This window comes from Schistocerca gregaria, chromosome 1 (genome assembly GCF_023897955.1).
Source record: "Schistocerca gregaria isolate iqSchGreg1 chromosome 1, iqSchGreg1.2, whole genome shotgun sequence".
In the NCBI taxonomy this organism is placed as follows: Eukaryota; Metazoa; Arthropoda; class Insecta; order Orthoptera; family Acrididae; genus Schistocerca; species Schistocerca gregaria.
In genome coordinates this window covers 240,578,720-240,599,403 of record NC_064920.1, presented here as the reverse complement: position 1 = coordinate 240,599,403, position 20,684 = coordinate 240,578,720, and the positions used below count along the sequence as shown (strand labels likewise).

The following is a 20,684-nucleotide window of genomic DNA, read 5'->3' as shown; positions in this document are numbered from 1 at the left end:
CTGGCACCATGCTGTACTTCAACGTTAATCCTGACTTCAACTCTGGCCTCAGCACTGATACACCTTCTGCATCACTTGGCAGCCTCTGGACTCCGCAATCAGCTACTAGATGCAGTCACACGCCTGCTAGTGTCATCTAGCCTTATGCTTTTGGGTGCTGAACTGGGGCCACCCTTGTGGGCCATTCAGTGTGCACCAGTGTGTAGCATTCCATGTCTGGAGTTCCGAGTTGGATCTGGGCCGTGCCGAGCCCAGCTAGTCACTTCCAGGCTGTCGACAACACTTGCTGCTGGCTGCCCCTCAAACATGGGGCTGTGATGAAATCATGTATCTCAACAAGGTCAACCAGCAAGCTGCTGCCAACACTGCAGTCTACACATACTGTCACCTCATTGGTTTCCGGCCTTGGGCTTTGGCTGACTTAGCACTACAGAATAAGCTGCCAATAAAAGCTGTTTACCTTCTGAGAGGATTCTCTGGCTTCGCTGTTGCCATGACATGGTATTACTCATTGCCTGAGGCCATCCGTACTTAACATCCTGACAACCAATAGACATCCTGCTACTCTTGGGTGATTACATAGGGGACTGACCATTACAGTATCGAATCATTCCCCTAACTCGACAAGTCCACCTTTTGTAGTAACCTTATCCTATTTCCTACCTCACTACATATACTACAGTACAGCATCCTGTTTGAAAACCATACAGCCTACTCTCTCTCTCTTCTAATCTCTCCCACTCTCTAACTTCACTTCCTATTATATGAGTACTCGGTTTTATGTAGTTTATCTTAAAGCTAAATCAGAGTTTACTCTCAGTCTCTAGGTGAAATAACCTCTTGGCATGTCATCTAAAAACACATTGTGCCAATGGCATTGAAAAGTATGTTCCAATACCCTTCTATGGATCCATATATTGAACATCTTTTTTATTTTACTTAATATAGGTCTGCGGTCCTAACCCTTCCATTTGAATTTTCTTTTCATTTCTCCTTTTTTATTCTATAGCAGTATTTAAATTTCTCTTTGTTTATCAAATAAATTTACAACTGAATCTTGTTTTTCTCCCCCATCAGTAATTTTCTCCCTTAAAGCTAATGTTAATTATGACTGTATAATATTACAACAAAACCTCAAATTTCAGATAAATCGGACAACAAAGATCATTCCATTTAGTTCGAAACTGTCCACAAAATTTATTTGTATATTTCTCCCACCAGCCAAGGAGCAGTTGTTTACTAAACTTAAACAGTTTGTCCCAAATAGAATTTTCACAAACAACTGGTGAAAGTGCTGTATTAACAGATGGCTCAGTTTTTTCCTGAACCTTTCATTCAATTAATTTAATTACCCACTTTCCTCCAATGTTGTTAAAGTGGAATATGGTATTTCTACTATATCTTAATCTGTACACTTTCCTGAAATATTAAGTTTGACAAAAGTGCATAATAATACTTGAATAACACTTCCCCAGATCTCAAGTCATCAATACTTTCGTAAAAAATTCCATTAAAAAGCAACCCAGTTCTCAGTTAACATACAATGTTTCATCAAAAATTGTTCTTAAATAAGTACAGCTCATCTTACTCAGTCTGTCTGTGTACCACGCAGGGTGCACTGTGATATTGCAACTTGATGTAGTGAAGCCATTGAGCAACTGCCTCTCACAGTGTCAACTATTATGGAATTGTCATACACTCATTGTGTTCATTCACCACCCATTAATACTACAGTCCATTAATTTCCCGCCATGCAGTCTTAAAAACCTTCTTCATAAGTTGTTACACCATGGCTATTAATTTATCATCAGAAAAGCAATTCTTCTTAACTGTTCTTAACTAATATACGAAGAGCACTAGTATTTGTAGCTCATACACACCAAGTGAGGAAAGTCACAGGATAGTAATACGCACATGTACAGTGGGCAGCAGCAACACAGACACAAGGAATAAAAGGCAGTGCCGTCGTGAAGCTGTTACTTGTGCTTAGATAATTAATGTGAAAGGTTTTCCAACGTGATTATGGCTGCCAACGGGATTTAACAGACTCTGAATGTGGAATGGTAGACAGAGCTAGACGCATGGGACATTCCATTTCGGAAAACATTACGGAATTGAATATTCTGAGATCAACAGTGTCAAGAGTGTGCCGGGAATACCAAATTTCAGACATTACCTCTTACAATGGGCAATGCAGTGGCCGATGGCCATCACTTAATGACCAAGAACAGAGGCATTTGTGCCAAGTTGTCAGTGTTAACAGACAAGTAAGACTGCGAGACATAACCTCAGAAATCAATGTGGGATGGGCGAATGTATCTGTTAGGACTGTGCAGTGAAATCTGGCGTTAACAGGCTATGGCAGTATATGATCGATACTAGTGCCTTTGCTAAAACCGTGGCCTAGTTTGATGAGCCAGATTTCAGTTGGTAAGAGCTGATGGTAGGGTTCAAGTATGATGCAGACATCACAAAACTCTGGATCCAAGCTGTCAACAAGGCATTGTGCAAGCTGGTGACTCCATATTGATGTGGGCTTTGTTTAAATTACATGGAACTGATCACTGATCACTGGATATAGTTCTGTTCGGCTACTTGGACACCATTTGCAGCCCTTTATGAACTTCATGTTCCAAACAAAGATGGAATTTTTATGGATGACATGCCATTACAAAGGGGCCACAATTGCCCACAATTGGTCTGAAGAACATTCTCGATAATTCAAGTGAATGATTTGTCCACCCAGGTTGCTCAACACGAATCTCACTGAATATTTATGGGACATAATTGAGGGGTTATTTGTGCACAAAATCCTGCACTGGCAACACTTTTATAATAATAATAGCTACAGAGGCAGCATGGTTCAATTTGTGAGCAGGGGACTTACAATGACTTGTTGAGTCCATTGCCACATCAAGTTGCTGGACTACGTCAGGCAAAAGGAGATCCAATACAATATTAGGAGGTATCCCACAACTTCCTCAGTGTATTGCGCATAACACAATGAAAATACACGATCAGTCACCATATAGAGGAGACACAGTCACAAACAGGCACAATGAAAAGACTGCTATACAGTTTAGCTTTCAGTCAGGAGACCTCCTTCTGAAGTACAACACACACACACACACACACACACACACACACACACACACACACACACACCGAGAGAGAGAGAGAGAGAGAGAGAGAGAGAGAGAGAGAGAGGACCAATGTGACCATAATACTGTTGATGTTGTCCAGAAACATATATACAAATAACTGGACATCAATCTTCTATCAACATCAACATCCAACATGAAGTCTCTACATAGAATGAATAAATCCGAATGTAACATTTCAAGGGTCTGAATAAATGTCACAACTATCATCAAAATTACATATTCTCTGAGGACTTGACAGTTCTCCAAAGTAGGTCAGTGATATTCTAAACTTTTTGAGCCATGTTCGTAAAGGTACTTTCTCTTGTGAAGATACTGTGATCACAATCCCATCTTGTAGCTACGTATCTTCCACCATTTTCCACAAGCATATAAAATAGCAGATCCAGAGGAATATTAGTGCTCTCCTGTACCACAATAACTTATTTTATGGTTTTCATTCACAAGTAACAGTCATCAGTAAGAATATGTAATGGTACACACACTCCTTTGGAGTGGTATGTAACGTCACAATACATAGTGGAAACTGTAGGAGAAATTTAATGCTCTTTCTACGTGTATTCAACCAGTTCAAATCATATAGTATGACAAACACTGCTAAATCTCAGTTAACAATGTACTCACACTAGAGAACTACATCTACATACTTTTCTCACAAAAATGGTACAATTTATACTACTACTAATTGCTTTACGACAGAGTGTGCAACACTTAGCAATTTCTCCCTCTCCAGCCATTTCTCACTCCCCCCCCCCCATTATCTTCTTCTCCACAGGGTTTGTGTAAATTACATGCTTAATGTGTTGGGCTAAGTGATTAGTGACTTTCTTGCTTAATAATCAGTTCACTGCTGGTTCATAAGGTATGCTGCTCAATTCGGTTTAATCAATCCAGCTGTCATTTTTTTCAGGTTGTGCCAGATTGATATGAAAGAGGTTACGTCACATTGTGTCACAAGATGGGGTGTCATTCTACAAAACACAACTACAAGAGGTGCTGAAAAAAGTAATTACCTGATACAAATCATACATAAACATCTGTCCCATTTTGTAGACTGGAATTGTAGCATAAATTGGACAATTGAGGCCACATTTGCCAACAAGGTATGGCAGTGCTCCTAAATGTAGTGGATCTGGATATGAGAGCAGCACTGCATCTATCTGGTGAACATACCTGCAGAAAAATACAATAAAATGTAAACTGTCATTGAATTTTCTTAATCACACTTGTCTGTTGAAGACACCAATAACTAAAAAGAACACAGACGGAAAAGGTTCAATTACTTACATCTCATTTTTATTACTGTTATCTTTTAATAAAAGAGTAATAATAGTAAGTGCAAATACAATTGCAAAAACAGAATTTATAATGAAAATACATAAGCAATTAGCAAACATAATCATCCTTTTTTTATTGCACATTATATATGCAGGAACCAAAATTAATAGAGAGCAATGATGCACAGAATGAGAATACCATCACTAATAGACCACGACAGCTCAGTCTGGGCCCAGATGAAGTATTGTAAGCAATTTGCACTACATAAATACTTTTAGAACTACAGAGCAAAACTATCGCCTGATGAAGGAGCATAGCCCTCAAAATGAATACTGACTGAAAAATTAAAGTTTTTTGACTGGTTAGGAATAGGGATGGATGAGGATATTGCATAGATTTGACGGGTAGTGGTGTACCACTGTGAGCAGGGTGCAAGTGTTAGTGGGTAAGACATTCCTCATTTCAGGGCATGATAAGAATATCCAGCACCTGATATGTGGTGACTAGGTGGTAATGCGAGGATGTATGGGACAGGTATTGCATCTATACTATATGATCAAAAGTATCCGGACACCTGGCTGAAATTGACTTACAAGTTTGTGGCGCCCTTCATCAGTAGTGCTGGATTTCAATATAGTGTTGGCTCACCCTTAGCCTCGATGATAGCTTCCATTCTCACAGGCATACACTCAGTCAGGTGCTGGAAGGTTTCTTGAGGAACGGCAGCCCATTCTTCACAGAGTGCTGCACTGAGGAGAGGTATCAATGTCGGTTGGTGAGGCCTGGCATGAAGTCGGCATACCAAAACATCCCAAAGGTGTTCTACAGGATTCAGGTCAGGACTCTGTGCAGGCCAGTCCATTACAGGGATGTTATTGTCATGTAACAACTACACCACAGGCCGTGCATTATGAACAGGTGCTCGGTCGTGTTGAAAGATGCAATTACCATCCCCAAATTGCTCTTCAACAGCGGATAGCAAGAAGGTGCTTAAAACATCAATGTAGGCCTGTACTGTGATAGTGCCATGCAAAACAACAAGAAGTGCAAGCCCCCTCCATGAAAAACATGACCACACCTTAATACCACTGCCTCCAAATTTTACTATTGGCACTACATACGCTGGCAGATGACGTTCACAGGGCATCTGCCATACCCACAACCTTCCATTGGATCACCACATTGTGTACCATGATTTGTCACTCCACACAACTTTTTTCCATTGTTCAATCATCCAATGTTTACGCTCCTTACACCAAGTGAGGCGTCGTTTGGCATTTACCGGTATGCTGTGTGGCTTATGAGTAGCCATTTGTCCATGAAATCCAAGTTTTCTCACTTCCCGCCTGTCATAGTACTTGTACTGGACCCTTATGCAGTTTGGAATTCTTGTGTGATGGTTTGGATAGATGTCTGCCTATTACTTATTACAACCCTCTTCAACTGTCGGCAGTCTCTGTCAGTCAACAGATGAGGTCGGCCTGTACGCTTTTGTGCTGTATGTGTCCCTTCACGTTTCCAATTCACTATCACATCGGAAACAGTGGACCTAGGGATGTTTAGCCGTGTGGAAATCACGTGTACAGATGTATGACATAAGCAACACCCAATCACCTGACCACGTTCGAAGTCCATGAGATCCGTGGAGTGCCCTGTTCTGCTCTCTCACAATGTCCATTGACTACTGAGGCTGCTGATATGTAGTACCTGGTGGTAGGTGCCAGCACAATGCATCTAATATGAAAAACCTATGTTTATGGGGCTATCCGAATACTTTTGATCACATAGTGTAAGTGACCATGGAATAGAAAACACTACTGAAACCACTCAACAGAGGAAAATTTGCTAGACATGACAGGATATCAATACAAATACACATAGAGTATGCAAAAGGACTCATTCCTCTTCCAGCAGCAGTGTATTGGAGGTTGCAGGAGGAGTGAAGCATACCTAAATATTGGAAAAACACACACATCATACCAGTTTTCAAGAAGGGTAGTCAGACAGAAGCCGAAAGTTATAGGCCTATATCTCTCACATTTGTCTGTTGCAGCATTTTAGGTTAAAGATCACGTACAGTGTTCTGCATCTCTTCCACTGTATGCTGCTGTTGGAAATTTGTTCTCATTGTTCATAGCCAATCAGGTGATAGTACACTGTAACCATTGAGAATCGCAGAATTTAATGACTAGTTGTAGCAGAAGATACAAACTGATTACTTTTGTTTTTGACATGGAGAGCACGAGATAGACGATTACTGATCTGACCTTCACGGCTTGTAAGGTTGGTTTCTGGTTTTTGCACTTATTTCTTGTAATCTGCATCTACATCTACATTTATACTCTGCAAGCAACCCAACGGTATGTGGCGGAGGGCACTTTACGTGCCACTGTCATTACCTCCCTTTCTTGTTCCAGTTGCGTATGGGTCACAGGAAGAACGACTGCCAGAAAGCCTCCGTGCGTGTCGAATCTCTTGCATTCGTGATCTCTTCGGAGGTATAAGCAGGGGAAAGCAATAATATATTCGAAACGCACCCTCTCGAAACCTGGACAGCAAGCTACACCGTGTTGCAGAGCGCCACTCTTGCAGAGTCTGTCACTTGAGTTTGCTAAACATCTCCGTAACGCTATCATGCTTACCAAACATCCCTGTGACGAAACGCGCTGCTCTTCTTTGGATCTTCTCTATCTCCTCCATCAACCCAATCTGGTACGGATCCCACACTGATGAGCAATACTCAAATATAGGCCGAACAAGCGTTTTGTTAGCCACCTTCTTTGTTGATGGACTACATTTTCTAAGGACTCTCCCAATGAATCTCAACCTGGCACCCGCCTTACCAACAATTAATTTTATATGATCATTCCACTTCAAATCATTCCGTACGCATACTCCCAGATATTTTACAGAAGTAACTGCTACCAGTGTTTGTTCCGCTATCATATAATCATACAATAAAGGATCCTTCTTTCTATGTATTCGCAATACATTACATTTGTCTATGTTACGGGTCAGTTGCCATTCCCTGCACCAAGTGCCTATCCGCTGCAGATCTTCCTGCATTTGGCTGCAATTTTCTAATGCTGCAACCTCTCTGTGTACTACAGCATCATCCGCAAAAAGCCGCATGGAACTTCCGACACTACCTATTAGTTCATTTTTATATATATTGTGAAAAGCAATGGTCCCATAACACACCCCTGTGGTACGTCAGAGGCTACTTTAACGTCTGCAGATGTCTCTCCATTGAGAACAACATGCTGTGTTCTGTTTGCTAAAAACTCATCAATCCAGCCACACAGTTGGTCTGATATTCTGCAGGCTCTTACTTTGTTTATCAGGTGACAGTGCGGAACTGTATCGAACGCATACCGGAAGTCAAGGAAAATGGCATCGCTCCGCGTCTTTTCAGAACTGATATTCCGGTCTCATTATAAATTTTAATCGTGTTGATTGAAAATAATGTAATAGCAGTTAGATGTTAAACCATTTAAGTATCACTGTGAATGCCAGTACCCCGATAGTTTTATACGCTAACAGTCACGCTCTGACTAACCTTTGGACATTGACAAGTTACGCTTATTAACGATGTTGTGACGGTTAACACTGTTAAAGTACCATTTGTAGCATTCGTGTGGTTAAGTTTTACTGTCTCACCTATATACAATGATCAGCCAGAACATCACGATCACCTACCTAATAGTCAGTAGTCTACTTTTGGCACAAATAACAGCGGCGATGTGTTGTGGCATGGAAGCAATGAGGCCAATCAGGTCTTGGTTAGTCACTGGAGGGAGTTCCTGTAAATTCTGAGAAGGGGGGGGTGGAAGGTGGCATGAGATCTGACACCACATTCAATCACATTCCAGATGTGCTGGATTTGGTTCAGTTGTGGACAGTTGAGAGGCCAGCACATCAACTGATGCCACTGTGTTCCTCGAATCACTCCATCACACTACTGGCCTTGTAACATGGAGCATTATTTTGCTGAAAAATTCCACTGTCATCGGGAAACGGCGTTGTCATGAAGGGGCGTATGTGACGGTTTGATTCCGATGCCAGCGGCCGCCACTTAGAATTCCCGCTGAGTGGTGCTTCTGGCGGCTGCACTGACTGAGAGGGTGCCCTGGGATCGCTCTCACCCATGCTGCTGGCAGTGTGCAGGCAGAACCTCCCCGAGTTGGATGACAAAAACTTCTCACTGTGACAAGAGTTGGCAAATGAAGAGTGGCTGCAGTCTTTGCCTTGATGATCCGTTGGACTGGTTGAGCCACACTGTTGGTCAACCAGAGGTTCCAAGCCGTTGTTGGATCTAGTGGGCATGAAGAATTTTGTGCAGGGGCTCGCTGGAACTGCAGCATACCACCATTTGCCGAACTGTGGATCCCGAGCAATGTTAAACAGTGACATAAAATTAAAAAAAAGTGATGCTGGTCGAGATGGCCATTTGCAACTTTTAGCCTATGTCGATTTGTGTGGTCGTTACAGTGTGTAAAAGCGCATTTATTGCTCACACAACGGGGTGACTTGATCGTACTGAAGTACATTACTGGTGCGCACAGTGGTTGTTGCATTGAGTCCATGTGGTTTTGGGACGCACGTGCTTGTCTTGACAAGAACCATATTCATTACATTATGTTAAGTACACTATGTCCTGTTATTCATTTGATTATTGTTGAAAATGATGTTGTTCACATTTTGGAAGGAGGGCTGTATATGAATAAGTATTCAAAGTAGTAATGAACTTGTTTATTGTGTAAGGATTACCTGTGGTCATTTTAATATCATTTATTCTGAAATGCAGGACAGTGAACACAGTGGGTAAATTTAAATCTTTCTTGTTAACTGCTGGTGAGATCTGTGCAATTTTTGTCTGCAGTGTTAGCTGATTAGATTTGTTTTTTATGTAAAGGTTATCTGTCGGTCCTTTTAAAACTGGTTATTTCAAATGCAGGAAAGTGAACCAAGTACATAATCTGAAACATGTTTTCATTGATTCCAAGTATTTTTATGTCATGCTGGTTCATTAGCTGCTGACTTAATATTAGTTGTTTCTTAACGATAAAAGGGAAATGAAAGCTTCAATTCAAATGTTCCCTTCTCATTGATCTTAAAAGTTGTATTTAAAAAAAAAAACACTGTGTGATAATATTGTTTTATTGATTCTCTTATAATGCTAACTGGGGATTCACTTCTTGAGTTTACTGTTTAAATATTTGCATATAATAAAAGCATGAAACTTTGTTCACAGGAATGTCATTATGTCTGCCTGTAAACCCCAGAACCACCACTCCATTTCTACGTCACAGTGTGCGTGGTCTGCAACCAGTGTAGGATACTCCTTGGCTGTCATGGTGTCTTGCCTGAGCACCACTGGGCCCGTGGATGCCCCCATGAATGCTCCACCAGAATATAATGGGGTCTCTGCCAGCTGATCTCCGTCCTGCAGTACAGGTATCAAGGAGCTGCTCCCTCAAAGACAACAGATTCGCGTCATCCCATCAGCATGATGAAGAAGGTATCAGGATTCATCAGACCACGTAACTCTCTGCCACTGCACTAACATCCAGTGCCAATGGTCACATGCACATTTCAGTTATAGTTGCCCATGCCATGATGTTAAAAAACATTGGAACATGCACGGGTCGTGGGCTGCGGACACCCATTATTAGGAGTTTTCGGTGCACTTTGTTCAGATGCACTTGTACTCTGCCCAACATTAACCCTTTCAAGACTTGATTTTTTCCTGGAGGAAGGAAAATTTTTCCTTATGCTCTTAGATGATTTTTTAGTGATTTTAGATGCAAGATTTATACACTCATATGTACCTGTTATCAAAATGTAACTCGAACACTTGACTTCTTTTTATGGACTAAAATAATTAATTTTGAAATACTCACTGTTGTAATAGGCTAAATAAACCGGATCATTCAATAATTACTGTGCAAAATAAAAATAATAATATTCAATTATGCAGTGGAATATAACTAAGAAACCACTTCTGTGTTTTCTGGCGGCCACAAGCTGCTGTGTACCGTTACGTTCACTTGTTGATATTTTTATAAAGACTGAACATTCACAAATGTGTACATGAGGTTTCCATTGAAGAAAAATATTTATGTTGCAGCTAATACACAGCAAACTGTAATGTACACAATTGTAGCCAGAGGGTCTGACAAGATTAATATCCGATGTCAGTTCCACCACAGTTCACTGTCTGTCCTGTTTTACCAGTCTGCCCAGCCTACGACATCCAAAACGTGTAATGAGGGGCAGCCACCCAATCCCATGACACCTGGATGTGGTTTCATCTTGGTTTTGTCACACGCCGAAGACACTCACCATAGCACTCCTCATACGCCCGACAAGTCATGCAGTTTCAGAAATGCTCGTGCCAAGCCTCTGGTCCATCACAATCTGTCCTTGGTCAAACTCAGATAGATAAGCTGCCTTCCTCAGTCTACACACAGACAGCATGCCCACTAATACTAAACGCACCATGCAGTGTCTGAGCAGCAGTCATTCCTCACCAGGTGATGCTGCTATTGCCTGGACAGGTTTATACTGATAATAGGTTAGTGGTCATATTGTTCTGGATGATCAGTATATGTTCCTCTCAATAAGAAAGGATATTTTTGGGGGGGGATATGGTTTAATATTCCAATGTTATAGTTTGCCTGTCAGTTGGCCAAATCATCAAATATGACTAGAAGAAAAGTTGGTGTGGTGATGGACTGATGTGTAGCATAGCCTGAGGTCTACATTAGGCTGAAATTTTACAGCTTTGTTAAGAGTAGGCGAAGCCAACAGAAGTCAGTGTAAGAAAACTGGTCATTGGAAAGGGCTGATCTGGAGTGTAGCCTGAGGTCTATGTTAGGCTGAAATGTTAGTTAGGATAGTTGTGAGTTGGTATAGCCAACAAATGTGTCAGAAAATTGGTTGAGGCAATGGGCTGATCTGTAGGATAGTCAAATCATTGTTTCACAAATTTGGTGAGGTATTTTCAGAATATCCCGTTTGCAAGGCAGTAGTTAGATAAGAATCCACCGAGTAAGGTGGTGCAGTGGTTAGCACACTGCACTCGCATTCGGGAGGACAACGGTTCAATCCCGCATCCAGCCATCCAGATTTAGGTTTTCTGCAATTTCCCTAAATTCCTTCAGACAAATGTCAGGATGGTTCTTTGAAAGGACACGGCCAACTTCCTACCCTAATCCGGTGACCTCACTGTTTGGTCGCTTCCACTAAATCAACCCAACCCACAGGAATCTAAGAATACAGAATACGGACTATTCTGTTTCATATGGCAGCATTCTGCATCAATTATTTCATTACAACCCCACATAATTTCATACATTCGACATCATGAAGACGTTAATCAAAAACACTATTTTCTCATTGGCTCTGCCACCTTGCACAAGCACTGACTCATGATTCGTTAAGTTTCCATCTTTCACTGCACAATCAGCTACCAACTGCAACACCCAACGGAAAAGCCATAGTACACCGTCTACGTAGGTACTTTTAACATATTTCGGAACAACTTAGGTGCATCCATTCTTAGTGAGTCAGATGGCAGACCAGCAGCTGATAAATACATAATAAATAGAAAAAAGTCCATCTCTGATATATTTTATCAGCTACTGGTTTAGGCAATAAGATACGTCATTATCAGGTCCTTCTATTTTAGATAGTGGCTGAATTTTTCAATGACAAATACCCAGTCTTCGCACTAGCTTAAAAGCACCTAATTTTGGCACAATCAGCAGCTGCATGTTTAACCATTGACATGTGCCAAAGTAGTGATAGGTAAGCTGGTATGAAGACTGGTTACTTTTCATATATGATGTACATACATTTTGTCACTGAAAAATTCAGCCACCGTATACAATAGAGGGCCTGATGATGGCACATAATATCACCAAAGCTGGCAAGTGATAAAATAAACTGGAGACGAACTTACAGCTTTCTTTATATTGATTATATACTTATTACATATTTTGCTTCAGACTCACGTATTTTGATATTTCTGAAGACTGAAAATCTGGCCTCTATAAATTAACATGGGCTCTGAAAACAATGGGCCTGTGAAACCCATCTTGCTCTGTCCAACCATGAGACAAAGAAAGCACCCAGGTCGAAACCACATTCTGTGACTTCTGGAAGGCATTTGATGTAGTTCCTTATTGCCATTGATTGAACAAATAAATTTGAGTATACAGAATATCAGACCATTTGTATGACTGGAACTTCGCACCCCCTTCCCCGCACGCTACCCCCCACCCCTCTCACGCTCTCTCTCTCTCTCTCTCTCTCTCACACACACACACACACACACACACACACACACACACACACACACACACACACACACACAGTGAGGCTTTCCGCAGCAGATTCTGTTGTATACAAAAAGTAGCTATTCTAGAAACCAATGAGTATATATACAGAGCAATTTAAAATGAAAGGAGCATATAAAACAAATCAAAGGTAGGCCTATGGCAGATTACAGACTCAGGTTCACTGGTAGAAAAGTCAGGAAATGTAGGCACCCTGTAGAGGATATGAGTTACAAAATTCTCATTTGACCAAATACATACAGTTGTAGCTGTAGAAAGTCTTTGTTAAGGCGGAAAAATACCATAGCACATATGCACACATTCAAACATTGTATGAATTAAAAAGGAATGCAAATGATATGTGGAATAATATTACCTCTTTAGTTCTTTCATGAACTCTGGGTCAAATTTTTCGTCCCATCCACAATCCAACAGTATCCTAAAATCATCAACCTGGAGCATGTAACATGGAGGTGATTCATCCATTGCTCCAGAAATGGCATGTACCTTTATAATTGAAGTCATGGTGGTTTACATGTGCCCTGAAATAATTTTCTTCCATGAAAAAAAGAAACAACAACTTCAAAAAATCTATAGATTAAGTTAATTTATTCTGTGGTATTACCAACAAAACACAGCATGATCTATTACTAATCCCTTCATATCTACATTGTTAAGTTATTAATACCAGTTAATGATGGAAAATTTCACAATGTTAGAAGACTGTACAACATATGAAACACGTTGTGTCTAGTCCATACTTCTGCTACTCATACCATACTGCATACTGAGAAGTGAACTCCCTCTACTCCTGACGGACAATCGTAAGTCACTGCTGATTTCAAGGCAACTATGCAAAACACCTCCCATTTGTTGCAGAATGTTACTTCTGTTATTCTGGTACAAACAATCAAGTTAGCAGAAATGCCTTAAATTAAGCCTTACAGATACTTCAGCACTGTAACAAGCCTGTTCACCAGAACTATCAAGACACACCATACATGAAGTGCATTTTATTTGTGATTTGGTTGGTTGGAGTTACAGGTATAAAATTAAATTCAATATGGATGTTATTAAATGTAAGTTCTATGCTGACATAAACCTTTCATTCAAATTATGAAACTCACGTCCGAAATAGTCACATACAACACGTACAATTGTGCATAATCCCCATTACAACCAATAGAAACAAGTCACGATAGTCCAGAAATAAGCTTTTAGAGTCGTATCTATTAAGAATTGATATTATTATTATCTGTGAAATGCTGATATGATAGCACAGGAAGCCCGTCAAAGCAATATACAATTATTTCCAAGGTGGCCCATTCAGTTGCTCCAGGAAATATCAAGGCAAATTATATCAGAGGCAGGATTAAATCAGAAAACTGCATCGAAAATGGTGCTTAACAATACGGTCACTCTTATCTAAGTGTTGTCAATACAATCGGCGGGGCTTTTCTGCCAATATGCTTGAACACCTTCACAGCAAGATATGTAGAGTTGTCCAAATCGGCCAACTACAGCATATGAAATGTTTCAAAAACACCAAAAGAATACACACTGGGTTGGACCATTAGCTAACTGCAGAACTGATACGAAATAATCCTAATGAAATGATCAAACGACGAAAGCATCTTACATGCATTGGGCGAATGCACTGGCTAATACGGGCAAAAAAAATTTAGTTTCAAGGTAATTTTGCTGACTATTGGAACAATTAACACAAGTCCTCAACATCAAAGCACTTCATATGAACAATTAACTTCTGCTGTTACCACTTCTTTCGAAAACACAACAGTACACAACAATGTGTATAGGTGCAGTGAATGTTTTCTTTGTAATGAAATGGGGAAACAGAAAGTTCGCGACCAATCAAGTACAACGAAGTTTGTTGCTTCATAAATATTTAAAATCTATGTAATCAATACCTTGAACAATAATTTCCAATATTTTAACCTAAACATGCATTTCAAACTTGGCTTGTTTTGGCAAAGAGCTTCGCGTAAAGTTATTTCACTTGTCACGTCGTTGCATAGTGAAACAGAGATGATATATATATATATATATATATATATATATATATATATATATATATATATATATATATATATATATATATATATATATATATATTATGTTTCAATGAATACATCTACTGAAAGACGAAAATCAAATTTCGGATATCGTTTTCCGCTGTCGTGTTTACATGTTAAGGTCTGAAGCGGATTTGCTAGCCTACTCAAGTATGGCGCGTAGTAAACAGCTGTTACAAGTTTCTGATTTAGTCATCAAAACAGCTACTACCCATTCAATAACACGGGGTGTATACAGGTTTAATGTAATATTTCTTCTTATCCTCACTCTACAGAAATCTACCCTGTCCATATTCGCCGAAAATTTGTGTAAAAAAGATGAAAACTGACAGCCCAAGCATGTTTCAACACCAATTTCGTTTACATGGACGCGGAAATCGATTGCGGCAGCAAGACGCGAATTTCCAGAAGCAATTTGATGTGCTAACATGACAATCCAGTCGCGGTATTGGGAAATCATTTTACTAAATCCGGTTTTGGGAGCCTCAGGCAAACAGTTAATAGACTCGCCGAAGCCCCATATGTGACCGTAATGATTTACAATTTTCTTACATTAAACCACAAAGACAACGTAAAATTACTGTAACAAAATGGCATATTGCTTCCATTAGTTTATCAGTTACTAGAACTACTAAGATTAATAAGTTGCAGTTGAATACTGGTCTAGTAAATAGTTCAATATGAAAAGCCATTTCCTTTCGAAATTTTAATAAAACACATGACCATTAAAATCACTTGAGACGAGTAGTGAGTACGCCTAGATGATATGTGGCAGCCAAGTAAAGTTCACCATATAATGTCACACACGAAATTCTCAGAAGCACTAGAATTTTATAAACAGAGTCGTTTAGCATATGTAGCTGTATGAATGCAACGAAGGCAATTCCTAAATCGCAAATTTGGAAGCCAATATGAGGGCACTGTTAAATACATCACACGAGACAAGTGTGTGTTCATACTGATTTCCGTAATTTTGCAGAAAGTTTAAACTTACTAGTCATCAAAAGTAGATATGTGTATTCGTGTAATATGATTCATTTATGAATTATCTACTCCTGACAGCTTTCTGAATTCACCAAGAAAAACCAAGTGTTTTCTTTTTTCAGGTTTCGAAATTGCCATTTTTGAGTTGAATATGTTTATAAAATGTTGGAGATAAAATTGGTGATTATAATTTATAAGGGAAAAACTTTATTCCAAAGATTCTACTGTAAGTTATTTGTTTAGATCATTTCATTGCTTATTGTCGCAGAAATGACAACTATAATTACCATTATATAAATTTACCAGTTTCTATTTTAGAAGGTAAATGATTCAAACAGTTTTTGTGTCTCTGCTACTTTGTACTTTATATTTCACGCTTCTTTTTTATTGGTTCATAAGTAATTTCTTGTTTACAGGCAAATCTGTTAGAGTCATGGCGGAAGGTGACCAATCAGCCTTGCAGCTGTACTTATTGGAGCTGTTGGTAGAAAAACTCAAAGTTTCTAGCCGAAAAAGTTATTGTTCCTGTTCGAATGATGACGAACTAAGTGTGCGCTTCCAGCTGTCCAATCTTCCATACCTAGAGATTCCATATTCTAGTTTCATAAAGCGGAAGTGTTTGCCAAAATGTATACATGGCAAGTACAATACATTTGCTCGTCTATCTTTTGCTATAAGACATGTTGATTAATTATATAGTGCTTACATTTATGACTAAACAACTGCCGGTTTTTAGTGTTACATTAACTTGTGTAATCTTGCAATAATTTGTAATAGATCTTTCATTCTTCATTTACTGAATGGCGCACTACACTGCTCTGTACTTTGTTTCTGTTTTACAAATTCATTCAAGTTTATTTACCAGTATTTAAAAAACTGACTTCATTCCTCATAAAAATTCATAAATCAAATACAGGCATTACAATTTACTTTATCCTATGTCAGTGAGACAAATGCTATTGATATTTTTTCATACTTCTACTTAATATGCAATTACTGATTTTTCTGTATTAAATTTTCACTCCAGTGGAGAAATATGTGCTCGTTGTGTTCTGTTTACAGTATCCTCAAAATTCATATTTAGTCTTTTCGTTTCCTGTATGGGTTGAAGGAAATAATTCAGCATAGGTTTTCTTTCAAATACTGAGGTTTCATTTGAAACGTTTTTGGTATTTAATTACGTTCTACCAGAATTTTGGAGTGGGAATCTCCAATATTAATACTAAATGTAACATTTGTCAGGATCCACTGTCGTATATTGGAAAAGTTTTCAGTTGGAGCATAAAATTAAATGTGGTTTTAAAAGAGAGTTTTAGATACCGCATAATTTTTTTGTGTGCATTGATTTAAATAATTGGTTATCTGCAATTCATTTAATATTTAACATCATTCTTAGTGAGTTTGAGATCATTTGGACTAATAGTTTTTTTATTTTAGGAGAATTTTTAGTTTTTCATTTTCGTTTGTAGATCTCGTTTGTAGGTATTCCAACGAATCTGTATGATTTAATGGAGCCTATGGGTGTAGACATGTTGGCCACGAGTCGATTTTTACAAAGTGTGGTCTTGTTGTCGATTATGTTAGATGTCGTGAGTGTGGCGAATATATGCTCCTGATGAGCGTGTCTGCTCACAGTACTCTCAACTAATTCGTATGGCGATGCACCAAAGATCAGTTGTGGCAGTCCATTAGACGAGGAACGTGGTTCAAGTAATCTAAGCTCCAATTGAGGGATATCATAAAAATTACCTACACTCCTGGAAATGGAAAAAAGAACACATTGACACCGGTGTGTCACACCCACCATACTTGCTCCGGACACTGCGAGAGGGCTGTACAAGCAATGATCACACGCACGGCACAGCGGACACACCAGGAACCGCGGTGTTGGCCGTCGAATGGCGCTAGCTGCGCAGCATTTGTGCACCGCCGCCGTCAGTGTCAGCCAGTTTGCCGTCGCATACGGAGCTCCATCGCAGTCTTTAACACTGGTAGCATGCCGCGACAGCGTGGACGTGAACCGTATGTGCAGTTGACGGACTTTGAGCGAGGGCGTATAGGGGGCATGTGGGAGGCCGGGTGGACGTACCGCCGAATTGCTCAACATGTGGGGCGTGAGGTCTCCACAGTACATCGATGTTGTCGCCAGTGGTCGGCGGAAGGTGCACGTGTCCGTCGACCTGGGACCGGACCGCAGCGACGCACGGATGCACGCCAAGACCGTAGGATCCTACGCAGTGCCGTAGGGGACCGCACCGCCACTTCCCAGTAAATTAGGGACACTGTTGCTCCTGGGGTATCGGCGAGGACCATTCGCAACCGTCTCCATGAAGCTGGGCTACGGTCCCGCACACCGTTAGACCGTCTTCCGCTCACGCCCCAACATCGTGCAGCCCGCCTCCAGTGGTGTCGCGACAGGCGTGAATGGAGGGACAAATGGAGACGTGTCGTCTTCAGCGATGAGCGTCGCTTCTGCCTTGGTGCCAATGATGGTCGTATGCGTGTTTGGCGCCGTGCAGGTGAGCGCCACAATCAGGACTGGACTGCATACGACCGAGGCACACAGGGCCAACACCCGGCATCATGGTGTGGGGAGCGATCTCCTACACTGGCCGTAAACCTCTGGTGATCGTCGAGGGGACACTGAATAGTGCACGGTACATCCAAACCGTCATTGAACCCATCGTTCTACCATTCCTAGACCGGCAAGGGAACTTGCTGTTCCAACAGGACAATGCACGTCCACATGTATCCCGTGCCACCCAACGTGCTCTAGAAGGTGTAAGTCAACTACACTGGCCAGCAAGATCTCCGGATCTGTCCCCCATTGAGCATGTTTGGGACTGGATGAAGCGTCGTCTCACGCGGTCTGCACGTCCAGCACAAACGCTGATCAAACGGAGGCGCCAGGTGGAAATGGCATGGCAAGCCGTTCCACAGGACTACATCCAGCATCTCTACGATCGTCTCCATGGGAGAATAGCAGCCTACATTGCTGCGAAAGGTGGATATACACTGTACTAGTGCCGACATTGTGCATGCTCTGTTGCCTGTGTCTATGTGCCTGTGGTTCTGTCAGTGTGATCATGTGATGTATCTGACCCCAGGAATGTGTCAATAAAGTTTCCCCTTCCTGGGACAATGAATTCACGGTGTTCTTATTTCAGTTTCCAGGAGTGTAGTTTTAGTGTCCCAGATATCCTGTGTGGCTGTGTGTGCATGATTGTCGTGTGAGTGAGGGTACAGTCGTAGATTGGTAGTCTTTATGTAGGGAAGTTTGTGGGGGGAAAAAAAGGTATATGGGCCATTGAGGACAGGGCGGGGGGTATTATAGTCAAAATCGAAGAGCTGTATTTTGGCAAAAGGACGTACAAGGGGAGGGGGGGGGATCCTCTGGGGGCCGTAACTTCAGGTCAAGAATGTGACAGTGTCGTTCTTAAAGTAGTCCCCAATCGAACGAAGGAAGTTTTGGTCATATTAATTGAAGATCATATTGCAGAGGGTTCCATAGTGATTTGAGAATTTTTTTTCATATAGGGATTTGGGGAATAGGGATTTTCAGCATCTTGTTGTTATTGACAGTATTGAATTCAGATGTTTGTCTTCTGAGCCTGTACAAATACCTTAGAAGATTATTGCTCAGCTATAAAATCTGTTGTAGGGAGGGGGGAAACGACAGATGAATATTCGTGGAGGGGTAGTGTACCCAACACGTATTTCCTGTTTAAGTGTTTACTTAAACGTGTTGGGCAAATATAGCATCCAAAATTTGTTAGTTAATTTCAGATTAGGATGGGGTTGGCGGGGGCGGGGGAGGGGGGGGGGGGATGTGCGTGTGTGCGTGTGTGTGTGTGTGTGTGTGTGTGTTTGTGTGTGTGTGTGTGTGTGTGTGTATGTGTGTGTGTGTGTGTGTGTGTGTGATTTTTGTTGATGTCTTTCTACGCGAACTTCGATTTTTTTGCAGAGGAGTTTCCATGTGGAAAGTTCAGTTTTTTATTTTTTTGTTTTACTGCATTTGTCTATTTTGATGTATTTCGTTATTTTATTACACCGCTACGTATGTTTTCGTCAACTGCAGTATGTTGTACAAATTTTGCAGCTGTTGCTCTTCTTCCCTTTCCCAGCTCTAGTATCAGTACGATTTTTTCGAGTCTATACTAGCACTACTAAAGGCGAAAAGACAGACACAGGTAGAATTTGTATCCCGTACTTCAGTTGACGTGTTTAGATCAACTGAAGTACGGGACACTGGTACTACCTAGACGAAAAGAGCGATATAAATAACATTGATGTGATTTAGCTATATAGGTCAACTGAAGAGCAGGATACAAATGTTATATGTAGCGTTATCTTTCATCTTCCGTAGAACTAGTATCCTATTCTTCAGTTGACATATATATGTCAATACCTATGCTATAGATGTCGTTGTTTCCCATTTGCTAGTACTACTATTCTATTCTTCAGTTGATACATATATATCTCAGCTCTGAGCTGATGAATGGGATACAAATTTCACTGCTGTTCGTTTGCTTGTCGCCGCTAGCTAGACTATAACTTTCAGTCGATACTATTAGCGTCCAAGACAAAAAAATTGTCCCTCATACTGAAGTAAGGGATACAAATTTTATGTGTGTCGTCTTTTTGTGCCTTCGTGTAGTTCAAGAGAGGTAAAGGTTGCCAGTTTCCAATGTAATGTACGTCAGTTTCCTCGTTTTCGTTAGCAGTATATATATATAGGTCAACTGAAGTAAGGGATACAAATATTATGTATGTATATCTTTCCGCCGTCGGTAGTACTACTATCTACGTAAGAACAGACTATTAGT

At 40.6% G+C, this 20,684-nt stretch overlaps 2 protein-coding genes across 5 annotated transcripts in view; one reads left to right on the top strand and one right to left on the bottom strand.

Moving 5' to 3' along the window:
* LOC126338753 (probable cleavage and polyadenylation specificity factor subunit 2) overlaps positions 1 to 14,842 on the bottom strand; it is a 153,550-nt gene extending 138,708 nt beyond the window's left edge. The window contains exons 1-3 of one of the 2 annotated variants that reach the window (XM_050001580.1): positions 14,710 to 14,842; positions 13,158 to 13,323; positions 4,175 to 4,334 (exon numbers count right to left, since the gene is read on the bottom strand). In XM_050001580.1, coding sequence (XP_049857537.1) covers positions 4,175 to 4,334; positions 13,158 to 13,306 — 309 coding nt within the window. In that variant the 5' untranslated portion in view covers positions 13,307 to 13,323; positions 14,710 to 14,842. The other variant, XM_050001581.1, reaches the window with a different exon arrangement.
* Positions 14,843 to 15,762: 920 nt separating this feature from the next.
* LOC126338717 (uncharacterized) overlaps positions 15,763 to 20,684 on the top strand; it is a 136,531-nt gene continuing 131,609 nt past the window's right edge. Inside the window, exons 1-3 of one of the 3 annotated variants that reach the window (XM_050001576.1) lie at positions 15,763 to 15,821; positions 15,981 to 16,179; positions 16,275 to 16,496. In XM_050001576.1, the coding sequence (XP_049857533.1) occupies positions 16,292 to 16,496 (205 nt within the window). In that variant the 5' untranslated portion in view covers positions 15,763 to 15,821; positions 15,981 to 16,179; positions 16,275 to 16,291. Of the gene's footprint in view, positions 16,180 to 16,257; positions 16,497 to 20,684 lie in introns of all 3 variants that reach the window. The other 2 variants (XM_050001577.1, XM_050001578.1) reach the window with 2 other exon arrangements.